Genomic DNA, 21,962 nt, shown 5'->3' with positions numbered 1-21,962 from the left:
GCTATTATTTCACTTTATTCAGCCCCAGATATGCTCACGAGAATGTGTTTACTTGAAACAGGATTTTCTTCTCATCGAGGTACTTTGCTTAACTTCTGCATATGCTGACACTTCATTTCTTCTTATTGCATTGACTGGCCATCATGATCTTTTCCTACTGTCTCTCTAAATCTCAGAGATGATAAAAAGCCCCCTCATGCATTGAGATGAAATACTTCAAGAAGCTGTTTTCTCATCTGGATTCTTGGATAACCAGCCAAATCAACAGTAATCAGGAGCATTAATGGGCAGCAGAATTCAGAGATTAATATTGATAAATTGTTTGAACAGTACTTAAAATATAGTTAGCCTTTATTACTTAAAATATAGTTAGCCTGTACCAAACTTTTCCAATACATTCAAGGGTAATGGGTTGGGTGTGCTGTGCTGCAAATGCAGGAATTACGCATGTCGTGGGAGAGATCTTTGGATGTTGGAGTCTAGAAATTATGCACATAATGCTGGGCTTCTTTTGTAGATGAACACATGTCAGGACCCAGGACATCTCTGGATGCCCTGGATGTCTCAAAGCCCTGGCAGGGGCTCGGAGACCCTGGCAGGAAGCCAAAGACACCTGGAAATTCGATCTTAATTCATGGAGCAAATTGCCAACCTTATATGGAGAATTACAGGCCACAAAAGTTTAAGTAGGAATCACAGGGTGAAGGAAAAAATTTTGGAGCACTGTACAGGGTGGTTTTGTATGTTGTACAGGGAGTTTGAAATTCTGTACATGGGGGTCAAGGGTTCCAAGATGGAGGGATTTGGGCGTGCCCTGTCCTTCTTCTTTCTTCTCCTTGGCATCCATGTTCAGGATGATGTTGGCATGTGTGGATTGGTTCATCGAGAAAGTGCACTTGACAACAAGGGCAGAAAGTATTGGAAATTAAAGGTAAATATCTAATACGTAGTTTTTACTATAAAAGAGACAACCGCCCCGGGGGCGGGAGAGAGTGCCCTTGGCTGTTTTGCTGATCAGACCTCGGCTGGACAGACAGAAAAACTTTGTAGATAAGGAACAATAAACTCAACTGAAGACCGAAAAGCAAGAGTCCAGACTCCTTCTTCAGAGCGTGGCCTGCCCAGAACCACCTTTTCCCGTGCTGGGGCAGAGACCACTGGCAGCCATCCCTGGCAAACACATCTCCCAGCTGAAAAGCTTCAACTTTTTATTTTTGCTCTGTTACAGGGCCTTCTTTTGGAAATCTGTCCACCTTAGCCTGCAATGCCTGTATTTTATTCAGCAATTGCTTTGAAAACAGTGGCCTGTAGTCAAGGCTCCAAGGCAACTTTACTGTTCAGACTACCTTCATTACTGATTGTAAAGGTGCTTTCATTGCTCAGGCAAAATTGAACCCATCATTCAGGATAATTTTGAAGATCTGAAGCTCTGAACATTTTGATTGTTCATCTGTCTCCCCTTATCTGTACAATTTTTGTAGTGTGGATGGACTCCTGTTCCCATTACACACCTGGCACAGACAGGAGGCTTGGCTGGGGCTATTTGTGCTCTGACTCGGTAGCCAGCCCCCAGCAGCCTACTCTGGTTGCCCAGCAGCAATCACACAGGGTTTTTTTTACCTTATCAGTTTTCATCTCTAAGTATTTGAAAGCCGATCTTCCTCAAGAAAAAAACAAACAGAAAACCCCCATAAACAAAACAACCAACCAGACAAAAACCCAATCTCAAATAAAACAAAAATGTTGCACTTTTTAAAGCTGAAAAACTATGACATTTGCATTCTAGTTGATGTGGGGTTTATATCCATTTTCATTCAGAATTTAAACAAATGGAGAAAAGCTTTGCCTAAATATACTAATTTTTCAGACAGATATATAATTTTACTAATGTACATGTGTACTCCCAGAAGTCAAGTTGCATATAGATTTAAACAATTACCTGTATTAAATATTAGAAATCCCTCTTGCCCTAAGAATTTTCTTCCAGATGCTCTGAAATAATTACATTCAGTTGAAAGTATCTGTAGTTATACTGTTGAATAAATTGGTTTATTGCCTACTTTGAATTCATTGAATATTATTCCTGTTTCTTCCTCTGTGTGAATCCTTAATTTTATATTCCTTCTTGCCAGAAACAAATTGAAATAGATGTGCTGAACACATGGAGATGAAGCAGTCTGCCCAGCAATAATTGCTTCATGACAGTTTTGAATTCTTCCAGTTCTTCTCCCTTTGGGATGCTTTAGTGGTTTGGACAGCATTAGTAAGAGATAGACAAAGTACTGTCTCGAGCTAGATATTATTAGTGCAGACTTGATAAAATCTAAACATTTTTGAAACAATTGTTCTTTGAATAATTAAGTGGATTCTAAAAACATTACTGACTTTTACTACATTTCTAGTTTTTAAAAGATCACAAAAGAATTCCAGTCTTGGATAGAAGTCAGCTTTCTAATGACACTGGAAATATTTCAAGAGCAGAAGATATCCAGGGCAAGGATGTTCTTTTTAATACACTTTTTTCAATATTTTCCATTCATAAATAATTACATAAATGGTGCATATAAATAAAAGCTTTCTTAAAGTAACTTTCCAGCTTTTCTTTACATTTAACAGATATCATATACTCAGGAAATTCTCTTGTTTAGATTTCAATATGAAACAAAATGCAAACAATCTCTAAATAAGTCAATAAACAAATCCATCTGCTAATAATTCTTGTACATCAGCTATAGTTGTTGTGCAAAAGAAGAATAAATTTGGCAAGGAACGACAAAACTAAATTCAATAGAGATTTTTCTTTTTTAGACTCTTCTGAAAAAAACAAGTTTTCTTTTCTCACTAAGCAAGCTTTGCTAAAATTTCAGCATTTTCACATTTAGTGTTTGGACATAGCCAGTGTATCACTGACCTTGTAAATCCAGTCTTGCCATCACTGGTAGATTCAAAAGAGGATATAATCCATCTTATAGCAGACTTAGTGGGACCTGCTTTGCTTTCTTTGTCTTTCTGTGGATGCAGTGAGACCACTGGGCCTAGGATTTCTGGGTTTGCAGTCTCGTGATGATCATGCAAACATGTTTGGGCAGTACCTCCCTAAATAGCTGTACTGCTTCCCTATAGGGAGAGTGTTGTAGGGGGTGGCCATAATTAAACCAATGAATGTGATCAAACGGTTATTATACTAATCTTACACCTTCTCAACATATAACATGTTTAATATTAATCTTGATTTTATAACTTTTTTTTTTAATAAAGAAGGTTTATTTCTCCTTCAAAATATCTGGAAATATGCCTGGGAATGCTAAAATAATTAATTACATATTAGCATAAATAGTCTTCTTAAGCCAAATGACCACGTCTAGTTGCACTTCAGTTTAAGCCAAATGTTTCAGAAACCCTGGGATATGTTATAAATCATGGTTACGCTGGGACCACATTATACTGGAAAGGATACTTAAAAAGTACTAATAAATTACATACCTTCTGTTATACAAGCTGAAAATGTGGTTTAGGAGATGCAGATTTGGATAGCTGTGTTTTCTTCCTTCATAATCACTCCACAGGGCAAGAATGCTGAGCATAGCCTAGCTGTAATTTTAATATTGTTATTGAAAATTTAGACCATGAACTATTTCAAGATACCGCTTTAACAATAGATAGAAATGTCTAGAACACTGACACAGCAGTCGTGGAGGAAGACTTCTCGTATTTAATCACTTGTTTCTCAGGTTCTTATCGCCAATAGAGTACCTGCAAAAATCACCTGCTCTCCCAGAGGTACAATACCTTTCCAGGGAAAGTATTTGCATACAGGAAGACTTTGAAAAATGTCATCTGAATACAAAACATGGGGAAGAGACAAGGTACAGAATTTCTAGTGCCTGGGTGGTGCTTGGGGACTTGGACAGTGCTGAGTGTAGTGCTTCAGGTAAGTGTCTGTCAGCATTCAGCTACTAAAGCCCTATTTTCAAGAATTTATCTGTTTAGAAGTTATGAATTCATTTTGATGTAAAAGTGCTCCTGACAAAAAAGCCTCTTGCGATAAGAAACCTATCTTTGAAAGATGATGGTCACTTGCAAATTATAAAAGCTCAACAAAATATGGCAAAATGTGTAAATGTAAGAAATTTATAGTAAAAAATACATATTGAAAATGTTGGCATTACTTTCAATTTTAAAAAAGAAAAATATTTCAGAGTAATCCAATAATTAATTAACTTCATCAGTCTGTTTAAATCAAGTCACCCAGTTAAAGCTATCCTGTTTGCGAGCATTTATATCTGATTCCTTATAATTAGAGAGTTTTTAGTTGAAGAGGTAATGTGGAAGTCTGGCTAATAAGTATTAATTCCAGTTCAAGAGGATTTCAATCTGCACATAGCTTATTAGGTCTACAGCTAAAAGGATTTAATTTTGATCATTTAGTTTGATTTTCTGCATAGTGCCGACCATTGAATTTTAATATATCAAGATATCCAAGACATCTTGATGTGTCATCAGAAAAGATGGGAATGTATAATTGGGAATGTGAAAAAAAAAGGGAAATAATGGGAATGTATAATTATTTATGCCTGTGTGTCTCCATTGTCCCATTTACCACTCCTTTTCAAGTCAGAAAAAAACAGAATGAGACCAACTCACTGTCTCTATCATGCTATTTTGGGTGGTGCAGTTTAAATGTAAAACAAAATGCAGTTTTAAATAACATAAAAATCAAAATAAAATGCAATTATAATTCTTTATTCTTGAAGTTTTTGTGTGCCAAATTAAATTTAAAAATTTCATTTATTCATGGGTTTTAAAAGAATACCAAGGTTACAATTCACTAAATATAGAAGTAAAAGAATGGGCTTTTTTACATTTAGAGTTAAATCAGTCCTTAAAATTACAATTTTATAACAACGACTAATCATACTTCCTTTGGATTTTTATTTATATATGGTGTTAAATATATTAGTTATTCACCATCTATTTATAAATCAGATCACTTGTGTGGAGAAAATCTCCTTTATTTATGCTTCCAGCTTCTATATGCAGAGAAAGTCGCTAAAAATAGTTTGCATCAGGCAAGCTGATCACTGTGACAATAAAAAGGTTTAAACAGCAAGATAGCTGTCTGCTTTCAGTAACATCTAGCAATTTTGTTCACTCTGTGTACACCATTGAATATTTTCAAGCATTATGAATGCCACACTTTTCTTTTTTTGCTCTGGAAAACTGACCACATTATTGCTAAATTTGTAATATTTAATGTGTCATGGAAAGCAAAAAACACCCCTGAGAATGCAGAAAACTTACACAATTTGTTTAAAATAGCCAATCTTTCAGACAGGGTTATTCGCAGGAAAACTCTTTTTAAAGTAATTTACTACCTGATTTTTTAAGATATAATAATATTGTCAAGATATTTTTCCACCAACCAAAAATTGTAACAGGGATGTAATTCTTGATTATTCTTCTTAAAAATTGAGATTTTTTTTATTTTATTTTGTTTGCAGCAACTTTATGCTTGGTACTAGTGTGGTAAAACATTAACTGCAGAACCCTGCATAGTCTTATCTCAATTCTTTATTTTTTAATAGGAAATTTAAGGTTTGAACTACAGAATCGGTTCCCACGGAAAAGAATGGGAGCAATCAAGCAAGAGGCATTATATTATTTGCAACACATTCATCTGTCTTTAATCTCAATGAAAGATATGTGACACTTCAAGTAAGATCTAGACTGAATCATTTAAAGAGAAGCTTGAGGAATGCAAAGACTACAGCAAGGGAAGATGTGATCAAGTGGCAGGTGCACAGTTAGTGACACAATCATCATGCATTTGACTAAACAGGCTACTGAAATCATCTGTTGTTATGCATAAATGTGAGGAATTGCCATTGTTTTGCTCAAATGGATCGGCATCTTCCAACAGAATTGTGTTCTTTCGCCCAATTGGTGGAATCAGGCTTTACTGTCTTCTCAAGACCATAATGCAGAGGGAGAGGGCTGAGATGGCTGCCTGCACCGTGAGGAATGCAGGGAGACTTCTGCTGTGTGAGGGGCACTGTACCAACTGGCCATCCAAACTGAGTTGCCTGTGCTCTATTCAGAGGCACAAGTGGAACAAGAGCCATTTTTCAGCATCAGGCAATCCTCTGAAAAGTGGATGAGATCTCAGGGTATTCCTTGGAAGATGAGGGTGCTGAGGAAATCACACAAATTAAGAATTAATTTCAGACAGCTGCTACTGAGATTTAACCATGGTCCCTGTTCCAAGCCTTGGTGGTCCTGACTGGCCTCACCTGTGGGTCCCACCCTTGCCTTCTTGGCCCAAGAGCCCCAAAGCAGCTCTGTCCTGCGCACCTAGACTGTCCCTGAGCTACCTTGTAGATACAATCATTTCTAGTCCTGTCCCCTGAATGGCCCCAAGCCAATGTTGAAGGAAACCTCTTCTCCAGACCTGTTTCTGGCCCAATTTCCTGCTCTAGCCCCTGACTGGTATTTCTTGATGGACCTTGGTCTCATTCAATACCTCAATTTGCCTTGGTATGATTGAGCAGTGCTCAGAAACTGGCTCAGTCACCAACCTGGGACTTCTCAGGTGCTAAGGACTGCACCCCACAGGCATCATCGTGGCCTGTGCTAGGGTCACCCTCCGTGCCCAGATAGACAGAGCAGTAAACCCTGGAAGAATTAATCCCATCTTTCACCTTTCTGCAGCTCTGCTCCCAGAATCAGAGCTGTTTATTGGTATCTTGCCTGGCAAAGTGAGGAGACATCATCTTGATCTGATGCCTGGGCGGGTGTTGCAATTTGATACTTTTCTCCCTGCTGTAAACATTGAGAGTCTCTGCTGCTCCTGAATTCCCTGCTGACTGTGGAAACCGCTGGAGCATGACTGGACTGTGCTGAACATGTCCTGGAACTCCTCCTGTGTGGAGGAGAAGCATGACATGATATAACTCATCCATGAGACTGAAGGAAAAAGAGGGGGCTCTGAGGAAAGAGAGCACACCACAAGGGAGGAGATGTCATGATTACCACTTAAGCTTACATGACATCCCCAGACTTCTAGTTTTATTGACTTATTAAAAAACCTACAGTCGGCGTTTTCAGCAGTTTAATTCATCTGCTTATTCTGCTGAACTATTTTTGGAGAATTTCCTTTGTTGTTTAACTTACATTAGCTTTTAAGTGCATTCATTCATTCTGTTCCAATTCTTCCTCTTTAGTCACGTAATTATTTCCACGTTTTTATGCCAAATATCTAGTTTATGTAAATTCAGTCTTGGTTTTCTTACACTGGTTGTAGGTGTTGATGATACTACTTCAGTAGCCTACTTTTCTTAATGTTTCCATTGCTTTTTTACCTTAAGCTGTGGCCAGATTTACCAAAAGCTTTTATATACATATATATAATTGATAAAATAAAATTTAAAAAAAAAAGAAAACAAATCCAACACAACTTGGCTTAACTTAGCTTCCCAAAATCAAATGCTTTAAAGTAAACAAAGAATTATTTAACATTTGAGTGTGTAAGAGAAGATCTAGGTAATTAACTCACTTTCTTGAAGATGCAGGCTTTTTTCACTGTAGACTGAGCTTATATTTTTTTGCTTTAGGAGCCAGGCACTCCAGTTCTTCACCTTTCACATATGCTAATTTTCTTCAGAGCTGCCATTTGGAGCCCCTTAACAGAGACAGATCCAATTGCCCTGAGAAAATACCTTTCTTCAGAACTGTCTGTACTGCTAGAAATAGGTATAATTTGAACCAGGTTTTGTTTTCTCTGTTTTGAACATTCACCCAAACCTATGCCATGACCTTTAATCTCTCCATAAAATCACAAATCCTTGGTGTCAGACTGAAAAGCAAAACTGTGGTGTTCTGTAAAGCAGCCAACTCATTATTCAGTTGCCATTTTTTGGAAGAAGACTATTTAAAATCAAAAGCAGTTTCAGGGCACAAAGAGCTTTAAAGTGCCACACATCCAGGCTTTACTCCACTGGAATGATTCCCCTCCTTACTAATTCCCAAGAAATGATGCTTCGGCTAAGGTAAGAACATCAACTTAAAAAAACCTCTGGGTAACAAACTCTGGGATGTCAATTATTGTTCTCAGGTAATCTGGCACACACTTGTAGACTTTTGGTTTGAGGCTTCTGGCAAAACTTTCTCTGCTGCACTCTCTGTAGGATCTAAATCCAAGCTTCCTTCTCTCCATCTAAAAGAAGAAAAAGGTGAATATGTTGTCTGCCAAGGTTCACTGTTACCATCTCCCCTTTTGCCACATGCTGATGCTTCAGAGGAAACAGGAGTATGGTGGAGGAGGTGGTCTTGGTCTGTTGATACAGTGTTTCCCCTCAGTTCCCATGGCTCACCCATGCGTGGAAAAAGCAATTTTTGCACTTTGATGTATCTTTTCACTGACAATGGTACAGCTCTACTTAAGTGCAAACCTATAGTGTCCTTAACTTACATTCCACAGAGAATAGCTTTAAATAGAGGTCACCTTTCTCTCTGGTCTTCGCTTTTCAGCCCTCATCCATTATTTACTCAATTCTTTCTCTCTTGGATCAATATCTTCAGGCTAAAAACTTAAACTGTGAAAGTTCAGCTGTTTCTCATCCATCTGTGTTCCTGTTCTCTTTGAAGAGCTGTGTTGTGACTAAAATCCTGGTTAGAAAATACGTCTAAATGATCAAATTAACCAGAAATAGCAGTTCTGTTTCTTTGTTTATATTTAGGTTAATTGAAGTATCATAGATGGGCACTCAGTTAGAAGAAAGGATCAGGCACAACTTACATACTTTCAAGAAGATACTCTTGAAGTCATATAGATTTTCTTTTTATTATGGATTCCCAAATGTCCATACTACCAGTATGGGAAACAAATCTTTTTCCCTCACTATTTTTTTTTTTCTCTTTTTGACATGTTATGTTTAGACCTGTTTTTACATGACTCGCATTGCTGCTAGCCCAGAGACTGATATCTTGCTTTTGTTGGTAACTCCTTTTGTCCAGTCAGTCAACCACAGCCAACAAAGTCAATGGTCAGGCTTGATGGGCTGTAGGAGCACAGGATGGTCAGCAGTTGTTTTCTGTTCAGGGATGGATGCTTGCGAACAAAACAGAAGCAGCACTATTCATGTGTTGCTGAATTAGAGCTGTATATTTGTGTGAAACCTACATATTTATATGAATTCTGCGAGGCCAGCTTTCCTAGGGAGAGGTTAAACTGCTGCAAAGATCAGGTTGGTTCTTTGAATTTCCCAGTGGTTATCTCTGAATTTAAAGAATACACATATTTTGATGTTTAACTATTTCTGTTTAGTGACTTCAGATCAAAGATCTTGTACTTGGGGGATACACTGAGACACAAGACTTCCTATGGCATTTCATAACACTAAACACACTGAGGGATGCAGATCAATATTCATCAGTAAGCACCATAGAATTTATCACTGATATTCATCTTGCCTGAAAGAAATTGAAATGCTCTGCCAGAAAGAACTGTCTCAGAAATGAAAATCAGAGAGGAAGAATTTCTGTGAAAAACTGTGTTTTTTAAAATTTCATAATCTGATTAGAAAATGCATTTCTAAGACGATATTGGAAAATTTATCCTTTTCAATTCTATGCTTTGATATATTTTCAACATAGTAGCTGAGTCAAAACTTGTGGAACTGAAAGTAAACCTAGAGAGGAAGAGAAAGCAGCAACTGAAGAGAATCTCTGTGTTGCATTTTTATTTGTAAGGAGACAAGCTGTGCTTTTGTTCACAGTGAAGGAATGGAGACAAGGACATGTACTTTCTTTACTGCTCCACACTTCCTTTTTGGGTCAGTAATCCATTCTTTGATGTGAGATGAGTCAGACATCAACAGCAGGTTTTACATTTTCTCAGTCTGCTTCTGGGTGCATTACAATGTTATGATAAACCGAGAGCTTAAGTTATTTTCCAAATTATAACAGCATGGTTCTTCTTCCCCTTCCCAACACATACTAGATCCCACTGTGGGGTGGTTCTAGAAGTGAGCTCAGGAGGCAGTAAAAATCACAGATCTGATCACTCACCTTTGGGAACAGGTTCACAAGGGGGGTGTAAACTGTGCCACTGCTTGGCAACAGGTGAGTTTAGCATCTCCCATCTGCAGGCATGATAAGGAAATGAATGTAAAAAATTTTCCCTTAAATAGTTCTAAGTTCTAGAAATATGTCATTAAATCTGCTTTTCAGGAAAACTTAAGAACTACTTAATGTATCAGTATTTTGGGGATTAAGTTAATCTACAGACAATATTTCTTATAACAGACGGTGGAGTGACTGGAATGGCTGGAATTCTAGGTAGACTGATATGATAAAAAATACCAAGTTACTTGAACATCTTGACAATGGAAAATGTTTTAGTTCAGATTTATTTTCCAGAAAATAGTGATTTGGGTTTTTTTGCTACTTTAATTTTAGAAGTAGTAACAAAATAAACAGTAGAATAATGAACTGCTACAATGAAATTGTGCCATAAATCAGAGGAATCTGAATGATTTAAAAAAAAATTGAAAAACATTTTATTTTTTAATCACCCTAACTGGTAATATTCTTCCTCAAATCTAGTTCACACATTCATTTCAGGAGTTTCAGTTCAAATTCATCTCTTTCTTCTATTCTATATGATTAGTTTTGTATAAACAAGAATTGTTGATTATAAATCTCCTACAGTAAAAATGAAAAAAAAAAAAAGAATAATGGGTAAACTGTTTCAAAGGACAGTAATTTATATAGGACATCTGGACATCTGACTCATAGGAAGGAAACTAGTACTAATAAGAAGAAAATTCAGAGAATTAAGAATTTGCTTACTTTTACACAGACTGATTTATGCGAGTTTGGCCTTATTTTAATTTTGTATTGATTACAAAGCCTTTGCATAGGTTAATGATAAAGGTTAAAACTCCTTCAATAGTGAAAAGGATTGAAAAGATGGATTTCTTCATTTAAAACAGGCATTATTGGCAGTGCTGATTCCAGCACTCTAGAGCCTTGAAGTTATAATGAACATGTCTTATAATGAACATGGATTTAGAAACTATGGCCCAAGAAAGCAATAGGAATAGATCTAATGAAGGTTATTGTGGTTCTCTCTACTTCAGACATAGTTATTTTTGGTCTCTGTCTGGGAAATAAACCCAAGTCTTTTAGACACGTAAGACTTGATATTTTAGTAATATAGTTTTGACATATATGTTATTTATGCTAAAACTGACCTACAAGTTTAAAAAGTACATGTTAGCTATTTCAACTAATGAAGGTATTGCTTTTTGATTCTTAAGAATGTGAAACAAATGGAAATATTTTGGTCTGTGACACCATTTGTTTGTGTTACATTAACTCATAAAAGCTTTGTTTTCTCAATGGAAATACTGAGTTCATTAATGTATAATGTGAAACAAATGCCACTGTCAACTTTGAAAGAAAACTTTCAAATACTGGACTAGAGACTTAATGTCTGCTGCTCTTTTAGTCAAAATTACTTGCCAGACTTTTGGTAAGATCATTGGTTACACTCTATTTCTTGTGTATACAGGTTTCATAAAATATGCACAGTTAAAAATGATATGTTGGATTCATTTCCTAGTATATTGTTAACTATGCAGAATTTTCTTGTCTAATACCATTAGACAGATTTCTTAATTGGTTTCTAACAATAACAGTAATACTATTCTTTGTTTGTATGTGAGATTACTTGCATCTTGATACTCCCTCTACAGTTAAAATTGCTATTTAAGTTTGTGTATTATTACAATGGACATAGAAAGTTGAAAAAATGAGGATTTTAGATAAAATTATTTCCTCCAAATAAACGTTACAGAAAATTTCTTGAGTATTTATGCAGTTTGGTTGGTTTTTAAGTGAGCACCATTTCTCTTTTCCGCATCACCTTGTGATTTACAGCTCAGGTTCAAATTTTTAGTACTCAGAGTTCTCCTTGGGATCTGATATAGGTTGAATGGGCTACTTAGGACCAGCAATGAAAGATCAGTGACTGCATTTCACTGAAATAAATGACCAGCCAGTTGCAGAGGTGAGACTTATGAAGACATTGAAAATTTGCTGCTAGGTTTTATATCACATTATAGAACCTTCTTATGATACTAAGCAACACTCCAAATGTAAGTAATTTCATTGGCTATGTCTACATTGTCAAGTAACTTAGCTTGTGAGCTGTCTCTTGGCTTCAGCTGTGCTTACCCACATCACATGGACGTTTGTTCACTTGATGCTACAGGTTTTAGCTTTCATGGTTTTCAGATTCTGTACTGTTTTAGTGTGTGGGTCTGGGCTTCATATTAGATGATAGTTAATCTCTCTTCACGGAGTAGGTAGACAAAACAATTCCTTCTCTAGCTGGGGACTGTTAATAGGGGACCAAGGACAAATGATTCAAATCTCAGCTCAAGAGCATAAACAACAGTGGACTAAAGAGAAAAAAACAAGAAGGATGGGACTTCATGGGTTAAAGACATAATTGGACAATTAACTCTATTGTGCTAATGGACCAGAACTTATAAAAGTGTTCCATTTTGTGACCATTTTTGGGTTCACCTGAGCTGTAGCCCTGGCTGGGCTCTTGTGCTGCCCAAGGTATTTCCATTGCGGCCTCCTAATAAATACCTACTTTATTCAGCTCTGTCTACTCTCTGTTCCAGGTCAGCCTTCACAAGGCATCACACTCCATGGCTGAGCATTAAGGAAAATGATCTTGGTCACTCCAAAGTAAACTTCAAGTTCTGTGGATAATTCATTCCAAGGATTGCTTCCAAAAGGCAACACAAACCAGACGGCTGAAGGCTTGAGTTTCTCTGCCCTGCAGAGACCCTCAACAGCAGGCTTTTTATTTTCAAACACTTTCCCTTGCCTGGATATCATATCCCAGAGTTTGTAAGGCATTCCTTCAGTTTCCTGTTATAAAAACAACACCTGGTGGGTTGCAGCAGAGCCTTCATATTTATTTCGGACACTTTGAACTGAAACAAACAAACAAAATGATAACTGGATCTCTGAGCCTGGGAGATCACTGTGTGTGGCTTAAAAGACATGCAAGGCATTGTACAATATCGAGGAGGTTTGTTTAGCAGTTTCTTCTAGGTACTGCTGTCCCTGAGCACAGCAGGCATAAGCCACTCAACAACACTTTGCCTGAAGGATCTCCTTCTGGGACACATATTTAACTATGTAAATGTAGCTGCAATGATGCTTTCAGTGCTTTAACAGGAAACACTTTCATGAAGTACTAGCTTCTCATAAATGTTTGCACACATCAGATATTGGCTACTTTCATGGCAATATGCAGCCCTTGATCCTGCCCTTCAACACCAGGTACTGAAACTAAAATTGATTAAAGTCAAGGGTTTAGGTATAAAAGTGAAAATATACTACTACAGGTGAAAGAGTATGAACTTGATCAATATTTCACCTTTTTTATTATTTATTATTTATTTTCCTACCTAAAATTTCTAAAATGTAATCTATTTGCCACAGGTACATGATCCAATATTTAGTTTTCCATCAAAGATATAAAGCTTGATGCTAGGGGATATATTGGGAAACACTCTCTGGTCACTCAGTGTTGAACCTATTATGTAACTAAGTGTAGGGTTTGTCTGTTCAAGTTCAGACCAAATAGGTACATCTGAATATTCTACCTTCTTCTGCATTTCCTTATTTCTCTGTGTTCACTGTAATGCAAGTTGCTGTAACTAATTTTGATTCAGCTGTCTACCTAGAAGGGCGAAAAGTCACTGGAGATGCTCTCAGATGTCTGACATCCTTAAAGGGTTTTATAAGAATCAGGCTACTTTTGGACAAGCAGCTGTGTAGAGTGTGCCTCCTGTTGACAGAATGACAAAACTATCTTTTGTCTCCCTAAAAAGGAAAGAAGCCCAGAAGTTTCTTTCATCTATTGGGTGAAAAACCACCTAATAGGACTTTGGAAACTTCACCTCAGACTTAAGGATAGCTAATTAGATAGAAGCGAAAAAGTCCTGCTTGGATAATTTAGTAGAAAAATAAGACAACAAAGGAACTAAGGGCTTTTGTGTTTTACTAGGAGCAAGATCTTTTTCACCTGGCTCAGTTTTTTCTGTTTGTTATTTTGCCTTTTATTAAACTTTTTTGTTTCCAACACTACAGCAGAAGTCATCCTGCTTATTTTTATGCCTCCAAAGGTAGCTGAGCTATCTTGGGTGTATTATAGACCTCTGAGAGCTTATTAGACCTGGCTCGAGGAGGCTAATATAACACAGCTGTATGCCAAATGTGATGCCTCTCTTTCCAACACATAAAATGGCTGTAGGTCGCTGTTTAACCAAATGAATCCAAGGTATAAATTTAGACTCTACAAATACCAATAACTAAGTAGAATTATTTGTCCCTCACAAGTTTTACAATCTTCTTAAGCTTGTCACTTCTTCATCAACATAATGCTACATTTTGCTGCATTTGGGGTGGTGCTCACACTTACTTAACACTTCTGACACAAACTGAACTGTTTAAACAACACAGCAAACAGATGAAATTTTGCTCTGTCAAAGTATGAACTTGTGTTCTGATGCTGTAATATTAATCACAATGTTTGTGGAAATTCTTTTGCTGATTATTTTTTCTAAACCAGAGCAGGACAATACTTTAAATTGCAGCTGTTTACACAGTTTCCAAGCTGATGCTGGGGACATGACTGCGATACTTGTCAGCTTTGCTTTATGCAGACTTATGCAAACATGGTATTTGGATTTTAATTTCCAAGCTATTTAATTTCTCCTCTACTGAAATTATAAATTTCATCAGACAAAAAAAATCCCCCTGAATCTCAGATGAGACTTCTGAATTTTACCATCTTTCCAGCCAAAATATTAGTTCTAGTATGATTTTATTACTAAACTAGACATTTATCAGTAATTATTTTAAATACTTGGGAAACTGAAATGCCTTTTCTGCAACATAATTCCAGCTTCAGACATGTGAGGAGACTAAAACCAAACAAGTTTGCTTTATTTCTGGTCTGTTCTGCTAAAAATGATTGGATATCTCTCATTGCAAGTATGCTGTGAACTGTGGAAGTTAAATTCATTTACAGGGAAAGATCACTTCTTTTACAGATTATGATATATGGAAGGTGACATATATGTTTAAATCCTGATTCATAATGGACAACAGAATCTACTAATTTAAATAAAAAGGATAGTCTAGGTTTAGGAATTAAATCTATACTTTTACTTATTAGAACTAAAAAAACCCCTAGCAATATAGCACAGCTCTGTTCAAATAGGCTTTTTTAAAGGAGTGGGTTTTTTCAGTGATTTTTTTTTCACCAGATGATATCTATATACATATTTTTTGGACTTCTCATTTCAATAAAGTCAAATTGTGGCATAGATTTATGGGGCTGAATAGGTGACAGGTTTGTTGTATGTATGTTCTAACAGTGTATTCATTTGAGATCAGAGATTATACATAATGATTTATGGCATTTTGATGGATCAAAGGAAAACATATGAAAACCGGTTTTTTTTTATAACACTGCTTGCGTGGGAACTTCCAAAGTCTGCAATTTTCATTTGAGGCTGGAAAGAAAAAATAATTCCCATCAAAAGAAATCCCTATTTTCTGATATATTGTAAATTAAATTTTCGCTAGAAATTGCACCTGGCTGTCACTGATTATTATCTAGTCACATTGTCTTCAGATTCAAAACACATCCAGAGGAAGTTGGTTATTTCTTCAACTGCAAGATCTAAGAATATTTTTCATCTTTATATGATTTAGCTTTTATAATTTTTGTCCTGCATAAGGCTCAACCTTTCACTACTCTGATAGTGTATCTGTTAATACTGGAAAAAACTACTTAGTTATACCTATAGCACTTACTGAACTGCTTTGTTTTGTAGACGAGAATTGAATTTTTCACTTACTGAAATTAGTCTTTTTGAACATGAGAAGACCTCACTAAAACTCTGAAGAAATTATGAAAATATTTTTTTTCTTTTGTTCTACTTAAAAACCTTCCCCCCCAAAAAAAACCCCTTGATATATCTTGATAGTGACGATCCACCAAAATACTTCCAGTGAAGCATTGGTTGACTTATGTTTTTCTACACAGGTTACTGAACGTACATGATGAGGAAAAGTTGTATTCCTTCCTTCTCAACATCTGTTCTGTCACTCTTGCTTCTTGTATGTCCACTTGCATTGTACTCATACAGCTAATTTTCACAAATTCCAGGCAAGAGAACGGGATTGATAAATCCACATGAAATATCAGGGTGCACTGCTTAGTACAGCAGTGAAGATTAATTCATTCTAGCAGGTTTTTTTTTTTAAAGCATCCAGCAGACTTTTTCAGACAGTATGTTTGACTTTAGCTGACTCTTCCCTTAATGCTTTTTTTCAAGACTGCAGGAAGGATATTTGAGTACATACAGCAGAAGTTCACAAAAAGCAGCTTTCAAGCTGCTTTTAGAGAAAAGAGTACTTTTAATGCAGGCACCAAAAAAAATTGTTCTTTTTAAGAATGACTGTCCTTTGTAGCTTCTGCTAAACCAGCTTAACAAGAAAGACAACACCATGACTAAAATATTTATACTTTGTTATAGACACTTTGAATAATAATTAAAAAAAAAGATTCACAAGTTTATTCATCTTTCCTAATGATACAGAAAGGAAAGAAGCACCTAAACAATGAATACTGATGCAGAAATTCAGACTGTAAAATCAATATATCAGCTCAGTAGAGCTGAGCTTTTTTCTAATGCTGCTGTTCCAGCAGTAGAGTTTACCTTCTGAATTATATATGTATTGACCTAATTACATAAATATTGACTTTGCTTTATATGAAGCTTTTTTCAGCCTTGGTGTAATTACAATGTCAATATTTGTTGTATGTAATAACACTGAATTTAGACTTGTTAATTTTGATTGATAGTGGCATGCCACAAGTTATTATATGGGATAAGACAGTTAGTCTACAAGCATGCATAGCAGATACAAGTAGCTGACAATGCTACCAAATTTCAGTGTGTCTCTAAGACCTTCTGTTTCCCATGTTTAATCAAGCAGTGGAAATATTAATGGGTGGTTACATCCTTGTTCCATAAGAGTACCGTTTTGAGGTGGAGAAATATTTACCCTGGGGAAAAAAAAAAGTACAAATATTCAGCTGGGAACTCAGTAAAAGGGTTCCTGTTTAAAGTTAGCTTTAGAAGTTTTCCTTACAATATTGTAAATCTATTTAAATTGTGCCAAAATTGAGGTTTTTTATAGCAACAACTATATTTTTCTGCATAACTTCCATGAGTTATACATTATTTTGCAATAATATTAGGACTCAGACACAAGAAATTTCACATTAAATTATTTCCTATTTCTTCAAATCCAAGAAAGATGTGAGCAGTGGACTTTTAGGTACTACTGGGACTTGCAAAACCATTAGCTTCAGTCTGTAAATGGTTGTTGAGACATATTTCTACAAGAACAACTTTGTTCAGAGTTGGCAGACCTCAGAAATGCTTTCAACGATGAATAGCCATATAGTATAGTGCATATTTCTAGATACAATTATAAAGCATTTGAATTTGGCAGTAACATGAGAACTAGAAACCAAACTGTAACAGTCTGTGCACTGATGATATTTAATCTTTTTCTAGCTATAATATGTTGCCAGTAGTGACAAGGCATGCATCATACTGTATTTTCTTATTTGTCTCAGCAGGGATGCCAGACAAGACGAGCCTCAGTGACGTAAAGCAAATCCATCAAACCAACGATGGCAGCACTTTAGACACAACTGGAGCAGGATGTACAGCAATGGCCAATTATATGACATTTATGCTGATTAGTTTGGTAATACCGTTTCTCAGTCTTTGGTAACAGCTTATTTCTGGCTTGACATATGTATCTCACTGTCATCTATTTATCCCTACTCACAAGCCTGGAATAAGGGATCTGGTGAATGTAGCAATATTTATGGTATCTTGCAGAAGATCAGCTAGTGATCTTAGCGCAGAATATTAACAAAAAGTTTTGTGCAATATTTTACCTGTTTTTGTTTATTTTAACACCTGTATAGCCATAAAAAGTCATGTTTTCTTTTTTAATATTTTATTTTGAAAATAAGTTGTTTATGATAATCTTTCTCTTAAAAGCAATTTGTAAAAAAAGAGTATTACTAAGTTTGAAACTGTCTCTGGAGATCATCTAGACTCTGATGCTCATAGTAGACTCACTTCTTGCAAGTTTCCTAAGACCAAGTTCAGTTTACATTGGAATGTCTCCAAGGAGCGAGACTTTACTGACTCCCTGGGCTAATGGTACTAGTGCTTCAACACTCCTAGCAGATATTTTTTAGCTACTGTAACTCAGTTTGTGCCTCTTGCCCATTTTGCCCACTGAATCCTGTCACAGCACCAAGAGTTTGTCTCCATCTTCTTTGTTCCCTTTATCAGGTATTTACACATCTTCAAAAGATCCCACTCTGCATCTTTTCCAGGCCAAACAGACCCAGCTGTCTCAGCCACTCCTTGCACAAGTTTTGTTCCCATACCTTAAAAATATTCATGCCCTTTGCAGGAATCCATCCACTATGTCCATGTCTCTCTTGTCACTATCCTTGAGAGCTCAGACCTGAACATAACATTGTAGATGTGTCTCACCAGTGAAGAACAGAGGGGAAGGATGACCTTCTTTGACCTGCTGATATTTTTCTGATTCAGCCCAGAAGTTGTTGGTTGTCTTTGCTGTGAAGGCACAGTTTGAGCTCTTTTTCAACTTGGTGTCCCTTAGGACTACAAGGTCCTTCTCTGCAAAACAGTTTTTCAACCAGCAGGCACCAGCCTGTACAGGTGTATGGGGTTATTCGTCCCAAGGAACTTTCTGAGATTCCCATCAAGCCCATTCTTCAGTCTGTCAGGGTCCCTCTGAATTCAGAATTATTTTTTTATAGTTCAGAAAAACCTACATGTTAGATACTATATATTATATGATAGTTGATTTTACCTAGGGATAGCATCAATGTTAAGATTCAGTGTTGGATTAAGGTATTTTAACATATATGTCAACGTACAGATATTTACATATGTGTTTTTTAAGCTGTAACTGTAGTCATTGGATTCCAAAATACCAACAAGTGCCAGTTGTGCTGCCTAAAAAAACCCCACCTGGTGTCCACTACTGTTCTGAATGGCCTCAGGTCTTTCTCTGGGCAAGTGACCCTTTGTCAACACAGTCAGTGAAGCTCAGTGCATTTTTCAGCTCATATAAAGGCAGATACCCCAAAAAGCAACTCAGTTGCCTGAAAAGGAATTACTGGTGCCACCTAAGAGTTCTTGGAGTATCCAAGACATTCTCAGGGGACTGGCATATATGATGCAGGACTTCTGAGATGTTCCAGAGGCTTCCTTAAATGGGAGCCATGGGGACTGGCTGCTGGCAGCTGAGTGGGACATCTTCAACTCAGACAGATCTAGACATTCCCATGTGGGCCCATGAATCATACACCAAACCTCCACCAATATTACTGGTAGCTTAGATACCTGTTTGGAGTGGTGACACATGAATGTAAACCTGAATCACAACAACCCCCAGCTCAAGTTCTTATGCTTCATAAAATGAGGCAAGCAAAATGTGCCACAGTACTAATTTATTATTGTTAAAAATTTTGATGCATCTGCCATGAATAATTCTTGTGTCATTTTAACCAGGAAGTATTTAAGAATATTTTGTAGTTATTTCTCCTGTAGAGCATTTTACAAGAGGAAAAAACCCAAACACTACAGTATTGTATGTATTCATATGATAAATAGAACTCTTTCTAGACAAAAAATGTTACTCTTATATAAGACTAGTATAAGGAAATATGCATAAATATTTTTATTCCCAAATGTATATGTTAGTCATTAACGTACACAGTATAACATCCAGTATAATAAATAGGTAAACTGACATAAAAGTTAGAAAAGCATGTGAACATTTCTATGAACAATTGTATGCCCAGATAAATATCATTATTAGGCGTCTGTGCCAGTGTGCACATTTTCCTTGACCTCTTTTTTCCTTTGCAGATGTTGCAAATCAATCTTTCAAATTCACTTGTCTTGTTTACTTGAAATTATGACATTGGAAATTCAGGGAAGGAAAATGTGAATTCATTATTTTCCTTTGTAATGTCAACTCACACTGGTAATCAATCCAGTTTGGCAACTTTATTTTGAACAGTGACCAGTATCAGTCATTTCAATGAAAATGGAATAAGGTTTTGAAAAGGAGACACAGAAATGCAGAAAAAAAATTCCACAATTACTCATTACTCAGAATTTTATTTATGTCCTGAAGCACTTTCATTCCATTCCTAACTTTTGTGTGTTTTTCAAGACCTTACAAAGACAGATAGTCCAGGAAGAGTAGTTTTTTCTAGAGAATCTAGGAAATAGGAGCCTCATTTTCAAATACTGATAGTACTTAGTCCTAAGACCTCTTCAGGTATATGTGAATTACTAGTCTGTAATACTCCTTTCTTTTGGTTTTCTTGGCTTAATCCCATTATCTTCAACAGTGTACCTACACAGAATAACTTCTAAGATTCCTTTTGGAGTGGAAAATTAGTTTTCTCCTTCCCAGACACAAATGAACAAACTAGTAGCAATAAGAATAATAGTGTCAGGTCTGGAGATTTCTCACTCACTACACTGCCACGAGACCTCATTCACCCTCCCATTCCATCCATCTCTAGGCATCACCACGCACTCCACACCATTGCTCAGAGTCATACATCTGCCAGGCTGCATCAAGACTTTCTCATTAAATCTACCATGCTATGAAGTAATATTCTAGTTTCTTAAAGAAGTATTATATAATCTTTAAAACTGGTCAGAGCAAGAAGGGAGGCAAGGTTCTTTGATGATCTGTCCCAAGGTCACCCTGCAATGGAGGTACCATTGCATGAAACTTTGGAAACCTGCAGAATTTTGTATAACTCCACATTTGGAAGGCTGGGTGGTAAAAAAAGACCAAAAAGCCCCGATGTTGCTGTGCTATGCTAAAGCAAACAATGGAAAGGGGAATGGCACTGAACAGAAACATGAAGAATTATTTAGAATAGCCAAGATGAGAAACAGGAAAAAAAGTTAAGCTGGAGATTGTGGTAATGGAGTATAAAACCACCTCCATCCACATGAAATGGTGGACTTTTCACAGCATGTATGTGAGTCAATCTGGGTCAATTGCCTGGGCATTTCCCAACATGAGGTCGCACAGGCTGCACAGGGCTGCCTCTGAGCTCCTCAGATGACCTCAGAAATGACACGTAAATCTTGTTTACTCTGCTTCCTTTCATTTGCTTATACTGGGGCATTTTTAACATCAGAATCTTCTCTGTATTTCCCAGAACATCTGGTAAATAAGATTTTGCCTTTATTTTGCCTTCTTTTAAATAAACTTTTCATGTATTATAACTGTTGTGGTTTAAAATAGGAATGCTTTACTCAAAGTGCACTATTTCTCAGACAGACACTCACTCAAAGACTGATCATACTAAAATTGCAATATTAGAGTTGGTATTTTTTTTTTTATAAATAGAAACCATAAAATAAGAGAGCCTTGTTAGAAATAATTTCTTGGAGGACAGTCTGGTTACTTACAATAAAATTCCACGAAAGGAATAATTCTAAAAAAAAATACAACGCTTCAGAAATCCATAATATTTTTATTTGATAAAATCAAAACATTCCTCTTCTACCCTGAGATCAAGAGAGGCCCTATACTTAACACAACCATTTGTTAGGGAAGCCTGCTGCCTCCCTGAGTACAGCCCTCAGATCATTGCTGTCACTGGACTTTCAGGAAACCCAAGGTCAACCAAAAAACTGAGGTGCCACAGTGTGTCCAGAGAAGTGCAAGGGAGCTGGTGACTCCAAGGTCTGGAGTGT

General features: G+C 36.5%; 1 protein-coding gene across 2 annotated transcripts in view; it reads left to right on the top strand.

Moving 5' to 3' along the window:
* GPC5 (glypican 5) overlaps positions 1-21,584 on the top strand; it is a 585,152-nt gene extending 563,568 nt beyond the window's left edge. The window contains exon 8 of one of the 2 annotated variants that reach the window (XM_064408451.1): positions 17,753-21,584. In XM_064408451.1, coding sequence (XP_064264521.1) covers positions 17,753-17,910 — 158 coding nt within the window. In that variant the 3' untranslated portion in view covers positions 17,911-21,584. Of the gene's footprint in view, positions 1-17,749 lie in introns of both variants that reach the window. The other variant, XM_064408450.1, reaches the window with a different exon arrangement.
* The last annotated feature ends 378 nt before the right edge of the window (positions 21,585-21,962 follow it).

Source organism: Passer domesticus, chromosome 2 (genome assembly GCF_036417665.1).
Source record: "Passer domesticus isolate bPasDom1 chromosome 2, bPasDom1.hap1, whole genome shotgun sequence".
Lineage (NCBI taxonomy): Eukaryota > Metazoa > Chordata > Aves > Passeriformes > Passeridae > Passer > Passer domesticus.
This window is presented reverse-complemented; position numbering and strand designations above follow the sequence as displayed.